A 26,172-nucleotide genomic window follows, 5' to 3' on the forward strand; every position below is an offset into this window, starting at 1 on the left:
TTCTAATAACATGTTTTAGCTTTTTCTCTCTTCTTCTCTCCCTTCTGCTCTCCTCCTTTGTTTGCTTCTTATTTTCCACAGCAGTGATGTGCAGGGTTTTGCAGGGTGAGATTTATCATTCAGTATACACTTATTAGTTCAGGTTTCAGAATACTTATAAATTGAGAGATTAACCAAGGTTTGTTATTCATAATTCATTTGACAAATCGCTCCATCATGTTAATATGAGACCTCTTCAGGTTGTTTTTCAGCTGTGATGTGAGTGAAGCATTGAGGGTTTGGGTTAGACCCCCAGTAAGCTGTGAATTTAGCTGCATTTACTACTTAACTTAAATTAGTCAGTATACGAGCCATCTGGAGTGAAAATAAACCTTGCACATGTGAGGCAACTCAGTTTATTCGCAAAAATACAGACTGCTTCTTAAAATGTGTGCAACATTTAGATAGTCTGCGAAGATATTTGCATTTCTTCTATTATGCTCATTTCTCTATTCAGTTTCATTTCAGTTTAAGGTTTAGAAAATATGTCAACTTTATCTTTCTCTCTGTCTACTAAGACTTTTGTAAACTCAAAATGTAAAAGTCATTTAGTTGGTAAAAGTTTATGATATGAAATGTCTAGCTCTTTCTTTAGCAGATAAATGAAAATCCTGAACTATTTTGGTTTTATTTAAACTTTTTATTTTATGAGTGACTTCTCAAGGGAAGTCAGTTGTGAAAATTGGAAGAGTTCGCCCTCTACCCAATTTTGACTCTATATTGTGGGAGCAATTTTTAAACCATGAAGAACAGATGGTGTTAAGAACTACTTTCTCCTAGAAATAGAAATAACTCTACATGTGAAGTTTATGTACCACATACATTATCTTATTTAATTTAGTTTTATTTTCACTTGAAACATGAGCATAGTGAAACACGGCTCATGCGTTTCTACTAGTTTGAAAGCTATTGCCATAAAGAGCCATGGTACTGATGGGACTAACTTCATATGCTTCAAGTGATATGGGATAGAAAAAAAGGAAGTTGGTGTTACTCTGTAGACATCTCCACCCCATGTTATTATTATTATTATTTTTTTTTTTGCTTTTAAATTTTATCTGAGTATAGCTGACACACAATAGGACCTTAGTTTCAGGTGCACGATGTAGTGATTCAAGAAGCCTATACTATGTCTTCTGCTATGCTCACCGCAAGTGTAGCTGCCCTCTCTTACCACACAACATTATTACACTATGTATCTCTTTGTTTTCTACATCACTCTCATTTTAAAATAATGAATTCATTGACTTATTGTTATTGTGCCTCCCTTGCCATATTATCTGAAAAAGCAGCGTATAGAACAGCCTAATAATTACTAGTCATTCAGTAAACATTTGTCATATGAATTTTGGAAGAAAATTACTGACAATGACTTTAGTTTGCATAGAGATCTAGGCCAGCTAGTCCTATTCCTTATGTTAGCGGTGTTTGTGACTCAGGGGTTCATAAAGTGAAAACTATACTTTTATACTGTTAGGGCTTAAAAGCAGATCTTGGGCTACAGCTGAAAACCCTTGCTTCATTTAAACCTACATCAGAAGGTAAAAACTGAGGTTTGGTTTTGTTTTGTTTTGCATTATGTATTATTCCGAGTATGTGTTGCCATTATAATAGAAAATCTACTTTGAAATTGTCTTTTTAAGTCCCTACTATCTACATCTTCTCCAGTCCACCCTTTCTGAGGGAGAAGACGAACCATTGTGTGGTGGCAGTTAAGCGTTTTCCTTCAGGGCACCTGGCTGGCTTCAGGTTGTGAGTCTTGGCCCCACATTGGGTTTAGAGATTACTTAAAAATAAAATTAAAAAAAAAGTTTTCCTTCATATAATTTACTTTAACTCTTAAAACACACACACATGCACTTTTAAAACAATATTTGGGCAGTTGTTACCACTTGGCTAAGATTAACACTTTCCTTTAAAGTCTTTTGGCTTCCCTGAGAAGTGGTATTCAAGAGATTCAAAGAAGTCCCACCTGATCACAATGTACTAATTAGAACATCTTCATGACATAGGAGTCCCTGTGGAGAGACCACATGGACAAAGTTAGAGCTGTGGAGTCCTTCATAAAGTCCAGTATCAAATATCAGCTACATGATTGTTAAAGGAACGGGGGGGGGGGGAGCCCAAATTCATCTTTGATCATTTCTATAAGTTCAAACATTTCAGTAATGTTTCCCAAAGTTTCTTTGAAGCAAATATCTTAGCTGTCCAAAAAATTAAATTGTAGTGTACCTTTGACATTTGAGTTTAATGCATGATGCATTGCTTTATCACATGCTACTCCCAAAGGCTAGCGATATGTAGTGACTTGTGATTTGGCCTCGGTGTAAATTTCAATTTCTTACCTTCTGTGGTGGGTGTGTAGAAACAAGTCAGCACTTGGCATCAGCTTCTACTTTCAGCTTTGCTGTTCCTTCCTCTTTATCTCATCTGCAGGAACTCGGCTTTGGTTGAAAAGCAAAGCAAAACCAAAAACACTACTTTGCCATATTTCATGAATGAAATAAGGAGTTAGAGCAGTTTTCATTAATTTGGAGATTTGTAGAGGTCTTAGGACCTCAAGAATGTCAAAGATCAACTGTGCTCAGTAGCTAATCAGAGCTATCCATCTTTAAATATTTTCCTTTTATTTCCCTTGGTTACTGTGCCTGTACAAGTTTATCTCCTGGGGAGACATGTTTTTAATAAAAAAAAATTTGTGGTAAAAAGGGTCATATCCCATCTGTGAAAGTATTTGCTCTTTAAAAGTACAGTTTCCAAATCACTCATGTTCTGGTTTTCCGTAAGTATTTGTTATGTACTCCTAAGTAAATTATTCATTGAGCTTTGAAAGACATTAACATACCCATGTAGTGCATTCTTTTGGATTTTTAGCTAATTAGATTGCACATTCATCTCTCCTAGAACCACCAAGACCCATTGCTCCGCCCCAGCTGCTCGGTGTTGGGCCTACATACTTGCTGATTCAGCTGAATGCCAACTCCATCATTGGGGATGGTCCCATTATCCTGAAAGAAGTGGAGTACCGAATGACGTCAGGATCCTGGACAGAGACGCATGCCGTCAATGCTCCAACTTACAAATTATGGCATTTGGATCCAGATACTGAATATGAGATCCGTGTTCTGCTTACAAGACCTGGTGAAGGTGGAACGGGGCTGCCAGGACCTCCTCTAATCACGAGAACCAAATGTGCAGGTAAGACTGAATAGCAGGCCAGTCTGCCCAGTGAAGGAATCTAGCATTAGACATATACTATATGTACAATATTAAACATTCTAATTATTTGCTGCATGATGTAGTCACACTGTTCTAAAAGTTCAATGAATTTGGTAAAGTGTAGCTTCATATCATAATTGGACTGATTTAGAGCCACGTGTTTCTCTACTATTATTCAGTATTATTGTGAATTCATAATCTTTTTTATGTGGCAATTTTGCTCCGCTTGCTTGTATTCAGTCCGACATTTCTGATAGATGCAGGTGTAGGCACTGTTTCTACTGAGAGACAGATTTTGCAATTCAAATAAATGCTGAATACCTCTTGGCTATGGAGAAATTGTCTCCCTTGATAATTTTGCTATGGTCATTGCAGAGGCCATTTCTGATAATATAGATTAAAAAGTTACTTTGAACCAGGTCTCGGTGAGATCAATTCTTCTATTCAGCGTGACACACAGTTGTAGAATATACAGAGGCTTGTATTTGCCCTCCCCGTGTCTGAAACAAAGTGGTGGAAATAATAGCATATGGACAAAACACAAAAATGAAAAGTGACGTAAAAAGTAATATAGAAATATACATTCTAATTGTACCATGTTGTTATGATGGGAGAAATTGTTAGCTGTTTATTACAAGCCACTGAAAAGTTTGTCTAAGTTATTAGAGTGCGTTTTTAGTGTACTGTTTATTATTGCAAGTACTTTAATTTTTAGTTCAGTTGAAAGAGACATTTTTTATCCATCAAACATCATGTTGAAACACCTGCAGAGTTAGCACATGGATCTATGCATCTTGAACATTTAATGATTTAGGTTTTGAAAATTGAAAACTAATACTGTAGAGATCTATGAAAATGTAAATGCCTATAAATGTCTTTTGTTTTCTTGAACATCTGTTTGGCATTATAGTATTTTTAATTTTAGAATATTTTGGGGCAACTCACCAAGAGAAGTGACCTAAAAATCAAAAGCCAAACCCATGAAATCACCTGATACACTGCCATCTTTAAATATTTTAAAATCCAGCTCAATTTTTATATATTAATGTTTACATATACATTTTTATATATTAATATTGAAAGATGCTCACTAACAGGGTGTTTAACTGCTCAATTCTTAGTCTGAGATTTAGACAACAGAGTTTACTCATTTGCGGTTTGGGATTGTACATCGATTCTGTGGTTGAAAAACCACTTGACCTAGAAGACATCGGTTAAGTCTCTATGGCTCAGCCTGAATCACACAATTTGCTTTTTAGATTTTCTGTACAGCTCAGTCTTTTCATTGTAGGCATGTGGCAAATTATTCTCATTATAGTAGGTGGCCTTTCTGAGGGAGAGGCAAGCGGACACTACAACCTCAAGTAGTTAGAGAAATAATTTGAAGAGGAGACATTGTGGACACTAAGGAAGTAGCTCACTCTGTCTTCCAAAATGAAATAGCCCATGCTAACATAAAAAGATGGACAATGGAGTTCATTTTACTAAGGATATTGCTTCCATATGTTTTCTAGTAAAATTACCTTTCTTTCTACATTTAATCTTTATAAGGTACATACAAATTAAAATAATGAATGGCAATTTACTGTTCTAGTGGTCTTATTTTTGACTTTTTGCTCCCCCAAGTTTTTATTTCAATTTCAGCTAATTAGCATACAGCGTAATATTAGTTTCAAGTGTGGAAGTTGGTGATTCATCACGACAAGTGCTCTCCTTAATCCCCATCACCCTTTTAGCCCATCCCTGCATTTACCTCCCCTCTAGTAACCATCAGTTTGTTGTCTAGAGTTAAGTCTGTTTCTTGGTTTGCCTCTCTTCCCCGCCACCCCCCCAACCATGTTCACTTGTTTTGTTTCCTAAATTCCACATATGAATGAAATCCTATGGTATTTGTCTTTCTCTGATTGACCTATTTCGCTTAGCATAATACTCTGTAGCTCCATCCACGTTGTTATAGATGGCAAGATTTCATTCTTTTTTATGGCTGAGTAATATTCCATTATATATACATAATGGATAGATATCTATCTATATCTATATCTAATCTATATATCAATATCTCTCTATCTCTATCTATATATCTCGTATCTTTTTTATCCATTCGTAGGTCGATAGACATTTGGGATCTTTCCATAATTTGGCTACTTTTCATAACTTCTTTCTGACTTATGTGCTCAACCTTCTTTCTTTTAAATATCTCATCTGTTTTAATTTTTAAAAGTTTTCATCAAAGTAGACCATTAAAATTTAGCAGTACCATACAATATATTGCTAATATAACATGATTTTTGTTTAACTAGGAATTATTTGAAATCAGTCATTGATGTGTGAGCCAGTGGAGACTGCAAGTATATGAGATTGTGCTTTAAAGCTAATTATGCTATATTAAGTAGATGAAAACAGCATGTTAATGTGTTTGATTTATCCTTATTGAATGCTTATGTTGAGAGTGAATATTGACTACTATAAGTAAAAATATGACTATAAAGTGCTTTGAGGTATTTTATTTGGAGAATACCTTATCTGTGTGGGAGGGGATAGAGTAAAAATAACTTAAACTCATAGCTGCTTTCAAATTTATAAATGCCTTGACATTTTGGAATTATATTGCTCTTTTTTCCAAATTCTTTATTTGAAAAACATTTAATTTGTGGGCTCTCTGGCATAAAATGGTGTCAGACTCACTGACACTTGCAGTTTTTCTTCCAACTGTAGAAAGTTTATTTGTTTTTAAAACTATCTTTCACATGTTTTGAGTCCTTGTCACATGTATTTATTCATTTATTAATGTCCTCAGAAGATGTGTTTGGTGCAGATTTTTATGGTTAAAAAAAAGCACTTAGTTTTCAAGTACATTTGGATTTGAGAGAAACTGTGGTGACTGTTTTATCAGGAATGTCTACTAATCTTGCTCTTTTATTAGAAAAGGAGGGAAATATGTACTGTGTTAATTTTTAAACAATGCCTGAAAAGCAGAAGTTGGATATAATTGATAAATGTTGTGTATCTAAATACGGGGTCAGTATTGATTGAATGTATGATGTCTGTCTACATCTCTTCTTCAAGATCCAAAGTCCTTTCTCCAAGTTTAAGATCTCTGAGCCTTAACCAGCACCTCCACTGGCCTCAGCCTGGTATCCTGAACACAAAATAGAACACAGCTTATGCTAACTGTGATATTAGCTGGTATTTAGTAATGATTTCAGAAGCCTACACTTTTCCATAATCCGGGGATATAATTCCTTGGAAACTGCAAAAATAACCTTTGGAAACGTTCCCATTTCATTCTGTTAATTTGTGTAAGCTCTGAATACTGATTCTACTTCCCATTTTAGTAAAGACTGGGAGAGTGCCACACTGTAGTTGTAGCGTTAATATCGTATGGTTGAATCAATGCTAATTACTATGATATAGCTATTTTAATACACCTTGCATATTGGCAACCAGGAAGCCTTAAAAATAAGTGTAAAAACTTCTCCACTCTGTATTTGTGTCTGATATAAATTTCATATGAAATTCTTACAAATAACAAAGGAATGATGATTATTTTCTGCCTCTTAGAAATTCTTAGTTTGTTTTGGTGTATCATAGAGGAACAATTTTTGACCACTAAGTACCCAAAGAGTAAATTGGTTACTATTTACTATGTTAAATATACCATTTTAATATATTTAAGCCATTGAAATTTTATTTCTGGCAGTAGTCAATTTTATTTTCTTGGCAGAAATCTGTCAATAAATAATTTTACAAGTTAATTGGGTGGTTTTATTTGTGTGTATTAATGAGTAAATTTTATATTTTAAAATGCAAATTTAGATTTTCATAGTTAAATATTGATTATTATTGCTTTATAATCAGCATACAGAGTGACTGTATCATGATACTTTATATTCAGACTTGTGAGTTAGATACATTATTTTCCCAAGTTTTTAGCTGGTGAATCTAAGACTCAGGAAAAAGAAAACAAAACAATGACTGGTCCAGTGTCAGACAGCTGGGCACCTCAGACTCAAAACACATTTTCTGGTGCTTGAAAAGCCTGAATTCCTTTCCCTTTCTCTTAGTATGGGTGATTTCTTTCCCCTTTCAGAGGATGATGGCATGAAAGTCTAACAGGCAAAATCTGAAAGGGATGTAGATTTTTAAAAATAGTATATGCATGGCTAACTTACTCCCTGAGAAGCATGGCTTAATGTTTGCAACTTCACTTTTATTGAAAGCACACTTGATGAGTGTGCTTAACACTGAAATTTATGCTGCGTTTTAAATGTTTTAAGCAGTTAAAGAAGTGTAAAACAATGTTTTAATTTTTCCTTTTCTGAATATGTCCTGCCTAGTTGCCAAAGCTGTTTTTTGTTTTCTTCCTAAAGTGCATTTAAATCATTTGGTAAGTGCAGTTACCTGCTTCAGGGTCTCTCATGTTAGGAGAGGTGATAATTACAGCCTCTGGTGACTATAGCCACCCACGCCTGTCTCATGCTTCTCTGTGCACCTGAGGGGTATGGTTATTTCACTGTTAGCTTACATCCTGACCCATGTTGTTGTTCACATAATGCTTCTTCAGGCATTTTATGAATTTTTAAAAAAAGGTATAAATGTGAACTTGCTTTAAATGGGAAGTAATTCAAAACTCCATTGAACAATCAAAGAAAGTAGGCTTGTTTTTTCTGTGTGTCAATTTCCTCTGGGTATACCATCTGGTAGAGAAGCTAAGAAAATACAGTTTCTTTTTCTCTTATTAAATGGAAATAAAATACACCATCATCAGAAATTGTCTTCATCGCATGCCTTGGCAATTGCATGTTAAAATTGCTCTTTTAAATTGCCTTCTGCTTCTGGGTAACCCATTGTAGCACTGTTTTATGATTAACTGACATTTTAGCAGTATCTCCCTTATAGGGAAGGTCAAGAGTTCAGAGTGTCCAGAGTGTAATAAATTTACGCAGTTGGGAAAACTACTCTTTATTCTTACATTCTAGTTCAATGCTCTTGACAATTTTTAGTGAAACGTGTAGATCTATGAAGCTTTGACAAAGAGAGTGTGTTATTTTAAATATAACATTTACTAAAAATGCATTTTTTCTCTCATATATCCAAAATGGGAGACAAAACAATACAAAATGAAATAATGCTCAGGCATATACCAGAAACCACAAGGTGAGGAATTAAATTTTGGCCTTTTGGCTATACCTTCATCAGCAAAATGGAACCATATATTGATTTTTACTGTGGTCTAAGATAGTTATCAATCACAAAGACTAGTTATCATTGAAACTCAGCCTTGAGGTTAAAACAAAATAAACAACTCTGTAAGAATTGGTGTGGTTTGACAGTGTAAGGATACTATTTGATTCAATTTGAAGGCTTGTTTTAAATTTTTTAAAAGTGCATTAATTTCTAAAATATATTTATGCAGCTTTGTTTTTGAGCAAGAATTTTAAAAGGCAATGGTATTAATATTGAGGTAAAAACACTAAAGATAAAAAGCCAAAGGAAAGGATTAGAGAGCAATTTTTCAATTTTCTGAAAAATCCAGGAGTAATTTTTTTTTAAAAATTGAAGTATAATTGATATATTATAACATTGTATTAATTTCAGCAGTACAATATAAAGATATTTCTATATATTGTAAAATGGTAACCACAGGAAGTCTAGTTACCACACATCAATGTACAGTTACAATTTTTTTTCTTATGATGAGAACTTTCAAGATCTACTCTCTTAAGCAACTTTCAAATATGTAGTACAATATTATGTACTATAGTCACGAAGGTAAACATTACATCCTCATGATTTATTTACATCATACCTATATAAGTTTGTACCTCTTGGTCTCCTTCACCCATACCCACCCTACTGTCTACCTCCCCTCCGGCAACCATCAGTCTGTTCTCTATATTTAAGAGTTTTGCTTTGTTTTGTTTTGTTCATTTGACTTACTTTTTAGATTCCACATATAAGTGAAATCATATGGTATTTGTTTTTGCCTGTTTGACATATTTCACTTAGCATAATGCCCTCAAGTTCTGTCCTTGTTGTGAATGGCAAAATTTCATTCTTTTTATGGCTGAGTGCTATCCGTGTGTGTGTGAGTGTGTGTGTGTGTGTGTGTGTGTGTGTGTACACCACAATTTCTTTATCCATTCATCCATCAGTGGACACGGGTTGTTTCCATATCCTGGCTACTGTAAATAATGTTGTGTGAACATAAGGGTTCCTGCATAGTTTTGAACTAGTGGTTTTTCTTTTCTTTGGATAAATACCCAGAAGTGGAATTGCTGGATCATATGATAGTTCGATGTTTAACATTTTGATGAACTTTCATACGGTTTCCTGCAGTGACTGCATCAATTTACATTCCCTTCAAGGGCATACAAGTGCTCCCTTTTCTCCACATCTTCACCAACACTTGTTATTTCTTGCCTAAAATACTTTTTTTTTTTAGATTTCTTTCTTTTCAGTGCATAACAACTTGATTTCCTTTTCAGATTTTGTAGAGGATATTTCAGTTGGAAAGACAAGTATTTATTCAGACAAACGTTTATTGGCTTCTTTCTTTGTTAACAGCACTGGGTTAAGTACTAGGTCTTTACAAGCAGTGTCTTGCACTTAAGTCCCTAGTAGTCTCAAGGAACAGACCTACAAACAAAGAGTAAAATGCAAAGTGATAGGAATTCAGAAACTTTTTTTTTTTTCCAAAGGAGTGCTTAAGAGAAGCTGTTGCCAGGAAAAGAAGGCTTTAAAACTGGATCTTAATAATTGGCTTTGCATTTTTAAGGCAGAAAAAAATGTAAAAAAATAGAATTAAAGACAGAGGAAACCTATGTTTAACCAAGTTGTAAACATTGTTGATGTTTCTTGGGTTCTGAAAATAAGATAGAGCATTGGCTAACTCTGGACTGTGCTAGAACCCAGGCTGCCGGTGGCATGTGGCCAGGTCTGAGATGATCCAGACTGCTATCCTGTTGTTTTTAAGAAGAAGACTGACATTCTTAGATTTGGTTTCAGAAGGATTATTCCATTTCTGTGGAAAATAAGTTAGAGCTAAGGAAAGACTGGAGGCAAAGAGACCACGAAAACATGCTTATAATAATAAAAAAAAATAACCTTGGCTATAATTTTCTGTACATCATGTCTCTGTCATCTTAGATCAGAAAGAGGAAATCTATAAATTTGTGGATAATATTGTCATTCTTGATAATCAAGGAAGTTCCTTTCATTAAAGGGATTTTAATGACATTTTATAGGTGATGTAACTTCATTATTAGATTCACTTTTCTTTTTCAAGTAAGTGGGTTGTGCAATGTTATTAAAATGCGTGCAAATTCCATGGCATAACACATTATTTTAGAGGACAAAATTATAAAAGATTACAAAAAAGTTCAAGAGCTACAGTGTATTTGATGGAGTATTGATTTATTTCATAAATCTCATTACGGTCAAATTTGTATACATTGCCACACTTAAGACTGCAGAAGATACAACATTAATAAGACAGGATTCCTACTCCTAAGGAACTGAAAATCTAGTGTTAGACCCATAGTAATGACAAGAATGTAGTAAGTGATATAATAGAAATATAAAGTACTTTGGAAATCCAGGGTCGAGAGGGATAACTTCTGACCAAAAAATATTTTTTTTCCAAGCAATATGTTTGAAAACAATATCAACTTATCTTTTCTAAACTGAGCCGGTTTAATACTTGTGATGAATGAACCTGTAACCGTACTTATCCCTAATTCTGTAACTGTGGAATGACATAAAACAAGATGCAGCCAATAGCCATCATATGGCTGATTGGTCTTCTCTTTCCCCTCTACCAACACATAGGGAAACTATATGCACAGATGGAAGTATTAAATGGGAAATAGAAGTCACACCCTGATTAAATCATCAAAGTAATTTGTTTGGGTCTTTTGAATTATCTGGGACCCATGGATTATAGAAATGTGATTATAAATTTCTATGAAGCATATATACTACAAATTTCCAAGAGAGAAGGAGGGAGAGAAAGAGAGATTTATAATGTAATCAACTTCTGTTAACTCTTCCAATGGTCTATAATGCTAGGAACTCCCAACATAAGGGTCATAGAACTTGAACAACTATGAAATCATCTTTTTTACTACCTCTCTTATTTTTTACCTCAGGCACTGGATGTACAGTTAACCATACGTACATGTCCTTATAGGGCACGTCATTCGTAGCTGTATAATTAACCAAATAGAGTTGCATTGCTTTCAGTTTAAAATTGTCTTCTTTTGACTTGCTTTGTTGCTAGAAAGCATTTGGTAACCAGTGAAAATGACACTTTTTATTTATCCATAGTACTTTACCACATGCTGAGTCTGTTAACTGTATCATTAAGTACTCTTTTTATTGGCTTCATTTGTTTTTATTGAATTTTGCATAGTACAATAAAGCTGACAGGTGGAAATGATTTAAATAACAGCGTCAATCCCATTAAATGTCCTGGATTTCCTCTCCAGCCCCAGGTCTTTTATTTGATATCAGGAAGTAGAAATAAAAATAAAATGATATATTAATAATGTCTTAAATGATAATAACACAAGAGGGTCTGGAGAGGAATATGACCTAGGTAGAATTAAAAAAAAACTATGGATCCAGATAAACACTAAGGGATCTGTTAATTATGAAGATGAGTACCAGAACTCAGCCTGTGGAGCCTCAGATCTCTCTTGGATGGTTCGACTGGTGCATTGACTTGTCCTTGATATTCTTCATTTTTACACAGAGAATCTCCCTCCACCTTCATTTATCACTTCCTGTTTACTTCCTTATTTGAATAATCATTTATTTTCTTTGCTTTGGAATAAGGAAGAAAACTCTTAAATCAGGCTCTGGCCCAAAAAAAAAAAAAAAAAATGCAGTCACATTTCCTAGGGCAGGGTTGGGGAGTAGTATGGGCTTCGTGATTATTTTGGAACTCACTTATCCAGACTCACCCTAGTTATAATTAGTGTTTTTGGAGAGTGTTGGTCACTCTGTACAATTTCTTGTATAAAAAAGTGACTTTATAAAGATGTACCTCGTTATTTTCATCATTTAACTTGACTCTTAACTAAATCTGAAGATGGGGTCATCATCTTAGGATCTCATTTCCTGGTCTTCACGGTCTTCCTACCAGATGTGGCCTTATTATAGCAAATAATTGCTGTAGTGATGCTCCTCCATGCTCTTTCCTCTCCAGCAGCCTGTATATAAACAGCAGAGGGGAAAAAAGGATATTCAAAGGAAAGAGATAATGAGTGAATTCTAATCTCAAGTGTTGTAAGTTACATTATACTTTGGGAACCCAGTAAAAAACGAACTTCAAAGGGTCAAAATTCATGCCTTTCATGTCACCCTAAGCAAGATCTGTGCAAATTCAGCTGTCACTCCATATGATATGGCCTAGAAATCATTGAGTGATGTCCCTTTTAATTGTCTTAGCCAAATCATATGGGTAAAGTTTGAGTTTAAATGACTCATCTGTCATTCCTTGGCTTTGTTACTATTTCCCACCACTACATAGTCCTTCACAATAAAGAATAATAATCATTCATAAAAACGTTTATTTTTACCTGTTACTTTACTTCTAAGTAGGTACTGTATTCTGTCATGTTATATCCAACCCTCAAAATTTGCATACATCATATATTAATGTATATTTTATTATCAAAACAATATATATAGTAGTTTCCCCTTTTAACAGTAATTAATTTTTTACCAATTATTAGGTATTTCTTTAAGTCAAGAGCATCTGAAATACTTGCTCAAGACTCAGGGTAACATCTATTGGAAATCATAATATACAGATTTTCTAGAAGTTTTTCTTCTCTATGATAGAGTTTACAGGTGAATAAAGGAATAGGTATCTGGTATTGAAATATAAATGGCAGTAGTCTTTGAAAAGTTTTAATTAGGTACTTTATTAAATTTAACTCCTTTTTCCCATTCAGTAAATTATAAGAATATAGGAAATTTAAGAAAATGTTTTAAAGTTTCAATTTCCCCAATACTAAACAATATTACCTTAAGCTGTCATTCATCTTGCCACCTTTATATATTGGTATTTTATATTTTATTTTTTATTATTATTTTAAGTAGGATCCATGCCCACCATGGAGCCCAACGTGGGTCTTGAACTCACGACCCTGTGATCAATACCCTGAGATCAAGACCTGAGCTTAACCGACTGAACCACCCAGGCGCCCCTATATGATGGCATTTTAAAGCACAATGCTTTGGGGAAAAGGCTAATGTAACTGAAAAAAGAAGCTGGTATATTGATGCATTTTTGTGAATTTGGACAAGTATATCGGAACTTGCTCTGTAATTTAAGAACTGCAAAATGAAGAAGACAGTAGCTATTTTCTCGCCAGGTATGCCATCATGAAGCACAATAGTGCTGTAGAGTATGAAGCTTTGTCCTTTTTAAACCAAGGCAATCTATCTAAATCAGATTATTAACATAGACTCTCTGATGGGTTGGGCCAGTGGTTTTGTTTTTCTTGATGATTTAGTGAATGAGCTTTGAACCCCTACCAGGCACTATGGGAGAACTAGACATAAGGTAGTGAAGAGAAGACAACCTTTCCCATTTGTCTTGTTTTTAGAAGCAAAATTACCAGGTAATTTGCTGAACATGTAGATCTCCTTCTAACAAGTGACAGGATGTGGAAACCGACTCTTTCTATTCAGGTTCACTTCAGTGGGGTCCTTTGTTTTCCCCCTATGTTTCCACCTCACATTAAATCCATCAATACAGAGTTCTCCTTGTTGCTGGAAAAAACTGTGAGCAAAGGATTTCTCAGAATCCTCCTTCCAGCTGGATCAGATAATCCTTTAACTTCTGTCCCCTCTTCACTACTGGCTTACTCTCCACCGAGGGAAAAACTCATTTTTAATAAAGGCTAAGTTCTGTCAGTGAACCGGTTACTTTTGGAAAAGGTCGGCTCATTGAATCAAATTAAAATTTGATTTTCCAGGTTACTTGAACTAATTTAGGTTTTCTTTTAAAATTTTGCGATCAATTTTAGCAATTTGGACACTACGTTAAAAATTACATTTCTGAGGAATACTGAAAAGCAGAATCATTGTTCCAGATTCCCCATTTTCTTCTCTGCTGAATTCTGCAGCGTGTGTGTGTGTGTGTGTGTGTGTGTGTGTGTGTGTGTGATGAATGTGTCTGCTTTCTTCAAAACAACCAGCTCCACCCTACTTAGAGGGAAAAAATGTGTCAGGGGTGCACTAACTATCCCTAAGCTTATGTTTTTGGAGGTCCCTTGCTGGAAGTCCCAGATTTTGTAAAGACTTCATTAGAATTCATACGCCCAAATTGTTTTTATAAATTATACATAACAAAGCATTACACGAAATTTTGCAAATAGAATTTTTTTCAAAAAACACTTATAATACTACAATGTTTATACAACTATTGTCATTTTTGTTAGTGCCGTATTATTTTTCTCTATGCCTGAGTTTTTTCTTTAAGTTGTAAGTCGAAGATATATAGTTTTACATTCTGCTTATTTTACTTGTCATCAGTTAACTCATTTCTTGTCATTCTGTAGGACATTCTATCTTTAATGATTGCTTAATATCCTATTGGATCTACGTACTAGAATATATTTAACCACTCTTATTCCTGAAAATTTTGACTTCAACAATTGGCTATTGTAAATGCTGCAATAAGAATTTTTATACATAGCTTTCTTCTACATGGCTGAAAAAGTTTTGACCCATACTTTCCAATTACTCTGCAAGTATTGTATCAATGCACTTCACTGGCAGCTGCAGGGGCGCACAGGCAGCCATGAAATTTTAGAGCGAGAAAGAATTTTATAGGAGGTGTCTGGGTGGTTAAGTCGGTTAAGAGGCTCATTGTTGATTTCGGCTCAGGTCATGATCTCACAGTTAATGGGATTGAGCCTTGTATCAGGCTCCACGCTGATCATGGAGGCTGCTTGAGATTCTCTCCCTCTCTCTCTGCCTCTCTCTCTCTCTCTCTCTCTCTTTCAAAAAAAAAAATAATAAAGAAGAAAGTATTAAGAAAGTACTTTAGACTTAATCAAGTCCAATGTCCCGTTTAATACCATTCTGTATGCTTGCATACAGTAGTGAAGTGATTTCATCAAGTTCAAAAAGCTGTTTGATGAGAAAACCAAGACTATCATTCACATTGCACTTGTTTGCTTTTATATGATTATCTCCTATATCCCAGGCACTGCCTTAAGTGTTGGATAGTCTAAGACAAAGACTTCACTATGTAACCTTTCAAAGTCTAAGGAATCATGGTCATAATATTTCAGATTGAGAACTTACTAGGCATCAGGCACTAGTACAAACTCATGGCTACAAATCCAGACTGCCTGAGTGAATTTCTGTGTGATGCTGCCTGGAGAGGTTAGAAGATGAGAATGTAGGTACATAATTAGACCGATAAGTAGTATAATAGATGTGCTTTTAGGCTCTCTGGGAGCACAAAAGATCCTTGAAGTATAAGTAGAATTTCATCAGGCAGCAGATTATGAGAATTAGCAGTTATGAGTTAAAGTTTGTGAGTCAGGAAAATGTAGATTGAAAGCTGGCTCTAATAATTACTACTGGGCAAGTAACTTAAATCTCTCTAATGTTTCATACTGTCATCCGTAAAATCATGACCAATAATTGAACTTGCCCAATTTGATATTTGTGAGATAATCAGTGATGTGCTAAGGCAGAGGATTGATGGTTACATTTTTAGGAATTTTACCAGACAGTTGTTAAAATGATTATTGAAAATTAAATTACATAAACTTCAAATTATACCAATTATATTTTGAGTGAAAATAGTGTATACTCAAAGCTTCCTAATTATTTTTACATATTGCACCATTATCTATGTTTTTCTAGCTATTTATGTCTATTTTATCTGTATGTTGGAGATAAATACGATGATGCACTAATGTTTATTTCCTCCAATTTGGTCTTGGGAAGCTTAAAACTGTAGTCAGAGTATTACAGCATATTTGCAAATGCAACAAATCAGGTGTTTTGGTTTTGTTTTTTTTCCCCTCATCACCTTCTCTAATTTTGGAGAGCCAAAAACATGCCAAAAATGTTAAATAGTTTTGCACACCACTAGAAATAATGCATGGAAAATGCTTATCTAGCACACAAGAAGATCACAATAAATATTAACCATTACTACGTTACAAGCCATTTCACTGAAAATAGCTCTTCTGTGATATTTTAAAAATTATAATTTGCATAAAATCTGCAGGAATTATGTGGTGAGTACCCATATATCTACCACTATAATTTACCTTTTGCTATATTTACTATACCACATATCAATCCACCTATTTTTTTATTTGTCCATCAATCCATTTTAATTTTTTAAACTAATACATTAAGATATTTTATTGTAGGGAGTGATTTTTAAAAGAACACTTAATTTTATTTTTTTTTTTTTTATTAACCTGTTTAGGATGATTCGGGGTTTTTTTAGAAATATTTCTCTAGTGGTGGTTTAGGAAAAGGACTGAAAGGAGATTTCAGGGAGATTAAAAGGCTGTTACATCAGTGTAAGGAAAAATTGATCAGTGCCTAAACTGAAACAGTAGAGATAAGATTTCCAATGAGGAGGCACAGTTGAAAGAGATTTGAGACGTTGCAATCAGTCACATTTTGTGATACACTGGAAGTGAATTCTGGCTTGGAAAATAAAGTATAGTAACAGGTCTTAACTTGAAAATGTTAAACCTTCGGGAGAGTTTTAGAAGAAAAGTCACTATGTTTAGTTTTCACAATGAGATATTGGGTAGGCAGTTACATTCATGGGTCTAGAGATGAGTAGAGAAGGTAGAGAGCACAATACATAGATTTGGGTGTCCTTCCCCTTTCATTGATGGTGTTGGGAGTCATGGGTATGCTTTTCTTGAATTAGAAACTCAAGTATATTTTATTCAATCACATTTAACAAATTATACTTTTTGGGGGGTGCAGAACATATTATATACATTAGTATCTTATTGCATGAACTGTCCAGATTACTCAAACTGTTAATGCTTTTACAAAGAACCAGTTTTAAAGTATACACCGTTTTATATTTGCAAATACATTAAGCTTGTGCAGTGTATGCTTTTTAAAGACCGATTAGTTTGTGTAATTGTGACATCCATAGGTGCATTTTAGGTATTCCCCATAATAGGCAGCTCACTTTATTATTAATTATTACGCCAAGGCAGAATCAAAATGTGGTTTAGTGTTGGTTTTCACCGGCTGATTGTGGGCAAACTTGCAAATAAACAAATGTCTGTCTTCTTTCTGACTTCTTGTGGTGCCTCAACTCAAAGATTCATGGTACTCTTCTGCAGAATGTATGCTCTTCAGGTGCCCCTATACCATGACAGGAGAGGGTCATGTGTTCCAGGGATTAATAGCAGTGCTAGCCTGCACATTCTTTGTGATGCTAGTATGGGACAGTGTTGTAGAGATCTTTTACTGGCATTTTCAGTGATAACAACTTATTGTTTTCAGCATTGTATCAAATTCTACACTTGATTTTAAAAATGAGCTAAAGTAATTAATCTGTTTGCTTAAACCTTTTAAATCAGCAGCCTCTGTAGGACAAACTTAAATATCAAGACTTTCCAGGGATTTTCACCAGAGTGGGGGAATCAAGCACCTGTTTCAGCGAAGAACAGAAAATAAGTATCTCTACTCTGTCAGATTTTAGTGGAATGTTCTTATAAACTAAAAAGTAGGTCAGCAAGATGGAGTCTGTATTATAAAACGGCAGTACAAATATCATCTTAAGGAAATGAGTCCACAATTGCCTATTATTTAAATAAAAACAGAGAATCTTTAATGATTCATTCCTTAAATGATTCGTTAGTCTTTGAGTATAATGCTAGTTGTATGGGCTAGTGAAGTTGGATTTCTACTTTTTTAGCTCACCACTTTTTTTTTTTTTTTAGTTCACTTTGAGAGAGAGAGAGACAGAGACAGAGTGAGGGAGGGAGGGGCAGAGAGCAAGGGAGAGAGAGAGAATTTCAAGCGGGCTCTGCACTGCCAGCACAGAGCCCTATGCGGGGCTCGAACTCATGAAAATTGTGAGATCATGACCTGAGCCAAAACCGAGCCGGATGCTTAACTGACTGAGCCGCCCAGGTGCCCCAGCTCACCACTTTTTCTTTCACTTATAATATTTTTATAATTATAATTTTGTAAATAATCAGCAAGCCCTTTTTAAAGACATGTTTAGTCTAATCAGTTATTTAGTTGTGTGCAAGTTTAGCAAAAAGATTTTCAAACTACATTCTAAATTGGTTGATCAATTCCTTTATTATATTTTAACAAGATGAATTAGTATCGCCTCTAATATGAAATTGGCTATGAGAGAAAGTGTCAGATTTGGAAGTCTGCTAAGCTCCTGGAAATATGTTTTGACAGAAATATGTATGCATATATTTGTGATAGTAAAGTTAAAACTGGATAATATTACTCTTAAATTAAGAATCAAAAATTGATCCGATGAAGAAATTTTTAGAGTTAGAAATATTCTTTCATATCTATTGTTACAGGCCTTTAATTTACCAGTCATCAAAATTCTGAAAAATAGAGAAAAAAAATGTGTGCCTCTTTTAGCAGAACATTGGAACGGAGCTACTCCTATATTACAGATAGTACATGATATTTTAATCTTCATGGGGCTAATAAAGCATTTGTTATATTGTGTTTTTTAGCAAGAAATAGTGCCTAGGTCTTCAGTTAAAAAAATGTATTTCAGCTTGGACAGGTGGTATTTAAGGAGTTTAGAGTGAGAAATGGCTTGGCAGTATAACAAGGCACATTACAAGTGCCTACCTTCAAAGGAAAGAAAAAGAGATAGACATTTTCCATTACTACCTACTGTTAAGGTGCTTGAATTATCCCCTAAACAACCTCATGCTTGTGGCAATAATCATGCACTGTCGTGTTTTTTTGTTTTTTTGGTTTTTTTTGTACTAATACGAAAGTGCAATTCAGTCTTCCTGACAAATACTGCATCACTTTTGGCTTGGCAAATTTTTGTCACTCAAACCAGTTGATGTGTAAGTAGGATGTGACATGCTGGCTGAAATGACTTTGGATTAACTGTATTGAGGAAAGTGAAATTTTACTTATGGTGTTATTTTTCTATTCCCCTTTCCTTCTCTCCCGAACCCACTCTGCCCTCGCTCTTGACCTGAGTTTAGATTCATCCTACTTCCTTGTTCTTTTATAAGCTATGTCATTATGCCAAGGAAATGTCTTATAGTGAGACTGAAGGAAAGTTTTCTTACAAGTGTGTATGTCGTTTGCTTCTTTATTTTCTCAATTATGTGTGTACCTGTGTCCATCACACCGATGTACAGTCTAAAGGATTTGCAAAATTTTTGCTTTCTTTATGAGGGCTCTTTTCCCAAAAAGGCCTAGGATACAGTTTCTCTAACCCTAGCCTCTTTAAACTCATTCAGAATCTGTCAGTTGGGGTGAAATACGAACATATGCCTTTTTGCTTTTATAATTTTATAGTTATGAGCTTTATTCTTCTGAAATGTCCTTTACAGTCATGGGTAATGCAGATGTATTTTTAATTTTTTCTTCTTTAATTGTTACATCTATATATTCTCATGGAGTGAAGGTTTATTACATTGAAATAAACTTCTCATGAAAGGCTTATTAAATTATTTCTTTAAAAGATGACGCATGAATTCTCAGAGCTAACTCCCAATGAGGTACTCCTGAGAAAAAGGTCATTTCTCTGGTAACCTAATATGTCGTGTAAGGTCTGTTTGTGTTTTAATTTTTTTAATTTATTTTTTTGTTTATTTTGAGAGAGGGGGGCGGGGAGGCAGAGAAATAGAGGGACACACAGAATCCCAAGTGCCATCAGCACAGAGCCCGACACAGAGCTTGAAATGACTAACCGTGAGATCATGACCCGAGTCGAAATCTAGAGTTGGATGCTTACCCAACTGAGCCACCCAGGTCCCCCTGTTTATGTTTTAAATAAGGTCATCGAATTTGGAAACATTGTCTTTAGAAAATACCCACTAAAATTAATAATTTTCCCACCTTCCCAAATAGTTTGGCCAGGAATTACCTGAGTCTTCAGTCTCTTTATCATTCTTTCCCAGTGGAGTAGGCTATACTGAGTAAAAGCGTAGAAGTAGTTATAGATATTGATATAGATATGGATGGATATAAATTAAATGTGAACAGAGATATGAAGATGTGGATATTTTCCCACTGACTTGTTTGTGGCTGGCAGGGCAGTTCTGCCCTCCCCCCAATGCTCTGTGCTCCTGCAGGTGGCACTTGGGAGGTTGGTCAACTTGATAGCAGTCATGGCATGGAGATTCTAATTATGTTTAAAACTTTGTGTTATTCAAAATGTAAATTATCATATCTAAACTAATGCTTCAAGAAATCCATATGCCATTTAAAAAATTTGTTCACAGTTGAAATAACTTTGAGTAATAAAGCAATTATTAAAATAGAAGAAATCTCTTAATATCACTTGAAAATATTCATTCAATAGAATGAATATTCATTCAATAGGATTCATTCAATAGGATTTCAGCATTTTGTCACTACTAATTTAGTTACAAATGTAAATAATTTTCTCCCATGTTCTGGATAGTGCATGGCATTTGTTATAAAAATGTTCAGGCCATCTCAGTTGGTAATTCATCTTACACACACACACACACACACACACACACACTTTTAAAACTAACGTGGTACATAGTAGTGAAAATTGGAAAGAAACTAAATGCTCAACAGTAAGGGAATGATTTTATGAATTATGCCATCTCTATTAAATATTGCATACCCATTGAAATTATGTATATAAAGTCTTAACTTGAATATAATATAATGGTAGGTGAGAAAATCAAGCTATGTTGAAATATGAAAATAAGGTAATAATTTTACAGGCAATTTTGTTACTTCTCAACATTATTTAAAGTCATTTATAAAAATAAATGTTAAAAAGAAAATTTACCATAAACAAAGAAGAGATTGGTGTTTAGTAATGGACATGAATTGAACTAATTCAGAGTTCATGTAAACTTTCTGACCTTGCTTTCCATATCTTTAAAATTGGGATTATATTAACATAAAGGGTCCATTTAAGGACTAAATGTGCTAGTGATGTTGCAAGTAAATATTGAAAACTTAGTTCTGGTTGCTCACACACACATTTTTCTATGAATAGATATAATTGAGGGTTTTGTAAAGTCGTGCACTTTGAACTCCACAATTAATTTAGGTTGGGGCTGTTTTATATCAAGTAATAGCCTTTTTACTTTTTCATCAAAATGCATAAGAAAATGAAATAACTGCTCCATTGGGGAAGGTGTCACAAGGTTTCCAGCTAAGATTGTGCCTGTGTGAGGACATATTTTCTGGCACTCACAGATCACTCAGCAGCATTTTCCTTCCAGTAACTTCATTTGGAGGGGATTTCAACTTCTGAGTGTCATTTTCTTTTTACAGGCTTAAAAAATCTCACTTTGCTCTGCTTCTTTAGAATGTTTTAAATTAGATTCTTAAAAATTTCACAACTGAAAATATTTGGCCTTGGACTATAGAACTCAGTTAAGTTTTCATTTAAAGATAGGTTGTTTGTGACAATAACTGCACTGAGAATTTTTATTTAGGACTTAATTCAGTAAAATGCTAGGTCAGGTGCAGTGAATAAAATCAGCCCTTGAATTATATTTGGGGAAGGCATAGAAGTAGAAATACTATAAAAATTAGTAAATGCATCAGTCGTGTAATAGCAATATTGTTAATAACTATAGCGTGTGATTATAGCAAGAATCAAGTTCATGAAATGTCCATTCTACTTTTAAATTTTGCCCTACTAGAATATCACCTAGTTGAGAATCTTACTATAGTTGGTGGACTGCTTGATAATGCAATCTCCGAAAATTATCCAGGAATAATTCCTTTATGGGACATTTTTCTATAACTCACCTAGTTTATGACTTGTTTGCCTTTGGTTAGTAACCAGGTATTGTAAAAATGTAACTAAACCCTACCGGAGAGGTGAGAGGAAAACAAAGTGAATGTCAAAATATCTCAGATGACAAAGGCTAGAATAACAAATAGGAACATAATTTTATATATGGTTTTGTTCAATATAAACTTGTATGGTTAAGATTTACTCCATTTGTTAGGGTGCTTGCCAGCAAACAATATGTTAATGTAATCTTTACTATTAAAATAGATTTTTTTTCCCCTGGCTGTGTACATATTGCTGGGCCATTTTGGTTTTCTCACCAATCAAGTCGTAATATTATTTTTTGTTGTGGTAAGTTTTTCATATATATTTACATATAAGGCATGAGCACAGGCTTTGTCTCAGTTAAAAACACTGGGCTGATTCCAAAGAAGTTTTTTGTCATCATCATCGATTAATTTTGGGCAAATTGAATATTTTATTCTGAAGTGGTAATCCCTTATTCCTAGTTGTTTCCTGATGATACTGATAACTCAGGTGAACCTAGGAAACAGAAAACATAATGCCAATGTTAATTTTACAGGATATAAAATATTATTCAAATAATCTTTATGGGGTGTCTGACTGGCAAAGTTGGTAGAGCACGTGAATCTTGATTGGGATCATGAGTTCGAGCCCCACGTTGGGGGTAGAGTTTACCTAATAAAAAAAACCCCAAATTGTCTTTATTTTATGATTTATATATTTACGAAAGAATATATGTATTTGCTAAATGCTTCTTAATTTCAAGAATAAGTACTAGAATATGCAAAACTGAATAGAATACTAAAGTGAAAAATAATATGAGGGAAAAAGGACACCGGGGGTGGGGAAACATAGAGAAATTCAGAGGGTAATAGGTAAACGTTTATGTCATAGGATCTGGTATTAATAAAGAAGACCATAGATTGTGTTCTGAGTTTATTAGTAGTAAAAGCAAGATCTGTATCAATTTGTAACTATGATATCATTTATAATAATAAAAGAACTAGTGTTTATCAGTCACATAGTATTCTAAGAATTGTGCTCAGTATTTGCAATGTGATTAGCTATTGCAATGAACCTGCAAAGTGGTGATGTTGTTCTACTTTATATATACAGAAAGGAAATCTCAGAGAAGTCAAGAGTTCTGTCTGAAGTCACACAACTATTAACTGGTTGAGCAGGGATGTGAATCCACTTTTGTCTCCAAAATCTATAATGTTATCCACAGAAGCCAGTTTTCATAAGATAAATCAGTTGCTTCAGGAAAATATACTTTGTTTTTTAATTGTGAAGAAAAGAGAAAAAATTTTTCCGTGGGGCTCAGGCTTGATTCAGGGATACAGTGGCATCTGACTAGAGGAATGTCTGTAATGCATATCCTTTAAGCAATCCTTGTGAATATCTCTTTGCTCTTTGTTGTTACCAAATTATTTTGTCCTGAGCCTATGAGCAAATTGATTTTCTAAAAACTATGTCTCCTGTGAACAGTTAATATTAAAGCCAAACGGAAGACTCGTTGGTCAGAATTTTAGTAACTTTGTCCTTATCTTATTGAGATCTGGAAGAAATACGCTTATAACCAAGAACTAAATCTAGAAATTCATTTATCTTGCAGAATTTTGATAAATATTCAATGATGTTTTAAATAGCTTAAATTTTTTGCATAATCTATTTTACTTTTCTATCGTCTTTTATCTAAACATTGAACTACAGTTATTCTATGATATAAACTTTTACAAAGAAAATAGATTTGGTTTTAGTTTATTAATTTTTAATCAATACTTGAACATTCATGGTACCATATGAATTTATAATAAATTTTATTATGGATTTTATTAAGGCAAAGATATTTTTAAGCATTTGTCTTCGTGAAAACAATGAAACAAATTTAAATTATTTTATTATTAGTTATGAAAAGCTTGGTTATTTTATTTTCTAGCTATGTATACATTTTGGATCTGCTTTGTATTACTTAATGTATGTAACATTTTTAAAAATAAAGTTTAAATGTCCTTATTGTTTTCAGTACCCAAAGTTAATTTGATTTTTTCTTGCATTTCTATTATAGTTTTAAATTTTGAAACAAGTGCTCAAAGAAAAAGAAACAAAAACAAATCACCTAAAAGTTCTATCATGCAGAAAAAATAATCATTAGCTTTTGGTGAACTTCATTTTATATATCTCTTTCTATGTGCATGTGTGTGTGTGTATGTGTGTAAAGAGGTAAAAGAGAGGGGAAGGGTAAATAGTCTGATAAAATAATTTGCAAAATGTATTCCATGTGTTCTATTTCTTAACAGTAAATATCTAGTGTTTTTTATATAACAAAATAGGAAACCAAGGTAAAACTAAAATGAAGGCTATCAGCTAGGTAAAATTTTCCCATCATAAGTGTTTCTTCTGTTCCTTCTTTCGTTTCCTTCCTTTAAGTTTTTTTAATGCAATGTGCCAAAAAGTCTTGGGTGACTTCATGGCAATTCTAAACATAACCTTGCATGCATAGAATTTACAGGATATATATATATATATATCCATGCAAACATATGTGGAGTTGCATCTGTGAGATCTGTATGAAGGAATGTTGTATTTGTTATAATGTGGGAAAACTAGTAATGAGGTCAACGTATTTTAAAGATTACATGAGTTAAGGAATGGCGTATGAAAAACATTAAGAACTTATAGCATGATTATTTTTTGAAATTTAGTTCTTATTTTGGAAAGTAACTCAACTTTTTGCTATAAACATGAACATCTTAGCTCACTACTACTTAATTATTAATAATGTATTAGAAATATTGTTATTTTATATTATGACATTATATAACCTTTGTCTTCCATTTTGTAGCCATAATTCTCAAAGCTGTGTCATCTTAGTTCCAGATTTAAGTGTTTATAACTAGTCCTTTTACCATGAGTTACCGACCCATATGTGTCTGTATTTCATAGGTCTCTTTTGACTGGGTTTTTTCCAGTAAGTAGGTTGCTTTGGAGAATGCAGTGGTTTGATGGTATTTTAGAAAAATGTGTTAAATATATAAATGAATATAACAAATAACATTTTCTCTTGATTTTAGGTTTTGATATTTATCCATGTATAAATATATTAATCTGTTTATTAGTTTCATGACTGAAAAGTTATCCCACTCTGTGACTCGTAGTTGTATCATTCCTCTCTAGATGGTCATTTAAATCATTTCCAGTTTTATTTCAACTTATAAGCAATGCTGCTATGAACGTTGTTTGTTCTGTATGTGTCTTCTTGTAAACATGTGCATGTTTATCTCTGGTATATAACTAAAATTGAAATGGCAGTGTCATATGGTATATCCATACTCACTTTTACCAGAAATTATCAAATTGCATTGCAAAGTCTCATATTTGTTAATACCCTTCCCATCAAAATTGTTGAAGTCCCAGTTTCTGTACTTCTTTACTAATATTCAGTAATGTTAGATGTTAACTTTTGGCAGCCTGAATGTAAAACTGAATTTTGTTTTCCTATTCCTATTTATTTTGGTTATTTATCTAACTACCCAAACTTAAGCATCTCATCTGGTCACTGGCCACTTGGATTTTCGTCTTAGTAAATTGTGGCAACTTAGATTTTCTCTCCTTTTTGTTTGATGTTCCCTTCTTTGAACTTTAATGCTTTACAGTTACAACATTTTTATTATCTGAGATATATTTGAAAATATGCAAACACTTGACTGTTTTCCTGTTTTTCTTCAGCTAATTTCATTTTTATGTATATTATCTGCCTTTTTACACATTCCTTTCCTCTAACCTTCCTCCCACCTTCGGTGATTTTTATGTGTTTTTTTTTTTTTTTTAATTTTCCACAATCCCCAATTGTGTTTTCATTTTATGCTTTTTTGAAGCAGTATTTATTATATACACATCAGCAAACC

The 26,172-nt window shown here is 33.8% G+C and overlaps 1 protein-coding gene across 12 annotated transcripts in view; it reads left to right on the forward strand.

The window, feature by feature from the left end:
* Window positions 1–26,172, forward strand: part of PTPRK (protein tyrosine phosphatase receptor type K) — a 557,535-nt gene that overhangs the window by 328,194 nt on the left and 203,169 nt on the right. For all 12 annotated transcript variants that reach the window (XM_053904511.1, XM_053904504.1, XM_053904506.1 and 9 more), the window contains exon 7: window positions 2,944–3,237. In XM_053904511.1, the coding sequence (XP_053760486.1) occupies window positions 2,944–3,237 (294 nt within the window). The remainder of the gene's footprint in view (window positions 1–2,943; window positions 3,238–26,172) is intronic.

Source organism: Panthera pardus, unplaced genomic scaffold (genome assembly GCF_024362965.1).
Source record: "Panthera pardus isolate Hobbes unplaced genomic scaffold, ASM2436296v1 HiC_scaffold_17, whole genome shotgun sequence".
Taxonomy (NCBI): domain Eukaryota; kingdom Metazoa; phylum Chordata; class Mammalia; order Carnivora; family Felidae; genus Panthera; species Panthera pardus.